The sequence below is a fragment of the Ceratotherium simum genome, chromosome 39 (genome assembly GCF_057802395.1).
Source record: "Ceratotherium simum simum isolate JZ-2026a chromosome 39, ASM5780239v1, whole genome shotgun sequence".
NCBI classification, from domain to species: Eukaryota; Metazoa; Chordata; class Mammalia; order Perissodactyla; family Rhinocerotidae; genus Ceratotherium; species Ceratotherium simum.
In genome coordinates this window covers 8,891,849-8,893,765 of record NC_141938.1, presented here as the reverse complement: position 1 = coordinate 8,893,765, position 1,917 = coordinate 8,891,849, and the positions used below count along the sequence as shown (strand labels likewise).

The window sequence follows — 1,917 nt, the reverse complement described above, 5'->3', positions numbered from 1 at the left end:
ATTGATAATGAAGCTAAGTATGGTAGATGCTAATGTTCTTCAGAAGGATATGATTTACCAGTGAGCAATCTGACTAATTACTAAATAGGTATGTAAAGAGTCAGTTCCCTTACTCTACTATAGGCCTAATTCCAGGGTGCCACTGACATGGTGCTACCAAGGGATCAAGTGAAAACTAGTCTCTAGATATGACCACAGCCTTGCTTCAAAACATGCCCTGTCTAGTCCACCTTCTGCAACTTTCCTTCTTCTGAGAGTGATCCAAAAAAAATCACTAAATTCTAGAAACGTTGACTCAGGCTCTGCCTCTATAGAATCTGAGCAAACAAATTGAGTTTAGAGAATTGAAGTCATCTGTCAGACTCGACTGATATAGACAAAAATAAAAGCAGGTTTCCACGCTAAGTTAGAATTAACTTGGCCATTGTGTTGTCTAGCTGATTTAGAAAAAAGTGGTGATGGAAGAATCCAGCATTATGTCTCACTTAGAATTCCTATCACTTTGCTTCATTCTAGAAACCCTAGCCCAAAGTACACGAAACAATGTCAGAAAACAAGCTATCCTACTGAGAAGTTGCCTCAAGGCTCCCTTCATATCCCTGTTCCTCAGGCTGTAGATGAAAGGATTCATCAATTGAGGAACCACAATGTACATCACTGAAGCCACTGCAGTCTTCCTGGAAGAGTCAGTAACCGCAGAACTAATGTACACTCCAAAAATGGTCCCATAGAACAAGGACACAACTGCAAGGTGAGACCCACAGGTGGAAAAAGCTTTATACTTTCCACTTACTGATGGCATTCTCAAAACAGAAGAGACTATTTGAGTATAAGAGAACATGATCCCAGAGAGAGAAATACCACCAAATAGGCCAGTCACAATATTTATTACGATGTTATTGATGAGTGTATCAGAACAAGCGAGCTTGAGGACCTGAGCAAGTTCACAGAAGAAGTGAGGGATTTCCAGGTCCTTGCAGAAGGACAGCTGCAACACCATCAGACTGTGGAGCAGGGCAACCACAATGCTAAGAAACAGAGAGAGAAGCATCAGCAGGACACAGAGTCGAGGATTCATGATGACCGTGTACATCAGTGGGTAACAAATGGCCACATAGCGGTCATAGGCCATTGCTACAAGGAGAAAATTCTCATATCCACCAAAAACCAGGGCAAAGCCAATCTGTGTGAGGCAGCCTATATAAGTGATGCCCTGATTCTCGGCTTGTATGTTCACCAGCATCTTTGGAATTGTAGTTGTGCTTATACAGATGTCAGTAAAAGATAGATTGGAGAGAAAGAAATACATTGGGTTGTGGAGTTGGGAGTCAGAGCTGACAGTCAGGATGATGAGCAGGTTTCCTAGGATGGTGGCCAGGTACATGGCCAGGAACAGGCAGAATAGGAAGGACTGCAGTTCTGGATCATCTGTCAATCCCAGGAGAAGGAATTCTGAAACATCTGTGTGATTTCTGGGTTCCATGTTGTTTGTAAATCTGATGGAAAAGTTAGGGTGAAAGGAAAGGAAGTTAACCGTCCCCAGATGGGCAGCAGAAGCACCAACTGGGAGCTATTTTGCAAGGCAAATTCTTGGTACCACTCTAGAGTTACTGCTGATAAACTCTGGGGTGATGACCAGCAATCTGTTTTAACAAGCACTCCAGATGAATTTCAAGCATACTAAAGTTTGAGAATCAATGCTTAAATAAAAAGAAAAAAAAACTCTATGTATATTATAAACCCATCAGAATATTTTCATTTTTCCCTCTGCTAATTTCTCCCTCCATTATCGTCTCTCACACTTCCTCTTCCCTCTACTTCCTTTATTGGTCATTCTTTTTAATGATCCCTAGCTCTGTTTCCCACCTTGTGCCAAGTGCTGAGACTGAAACAAAGAATAAGACATGATGTTTCCTT

General features: G+C 41.7%; 1 protein-coding gene across 1 annotated transcript; it reads right to left on the bottom strand.

The window, feature by feature from the left end:
* Positions 1-481: 481 nt before the first annotated feature.
* LOC106799985 (olfactory receptor 7G1-like) lies at positions 482-1,483 on the bottom strand. Its single transcript, XM_014790418.2, has one exon. It carries the CDS (start codon positions 1,481-1,483, stop codon positions 482-484), a length of 1,002 nt encoding a protein of 333 aa, XP_014645904.1.
* Between the last annotated feature and the right edge of the window lie 434 nt (positions 1,484-1,917).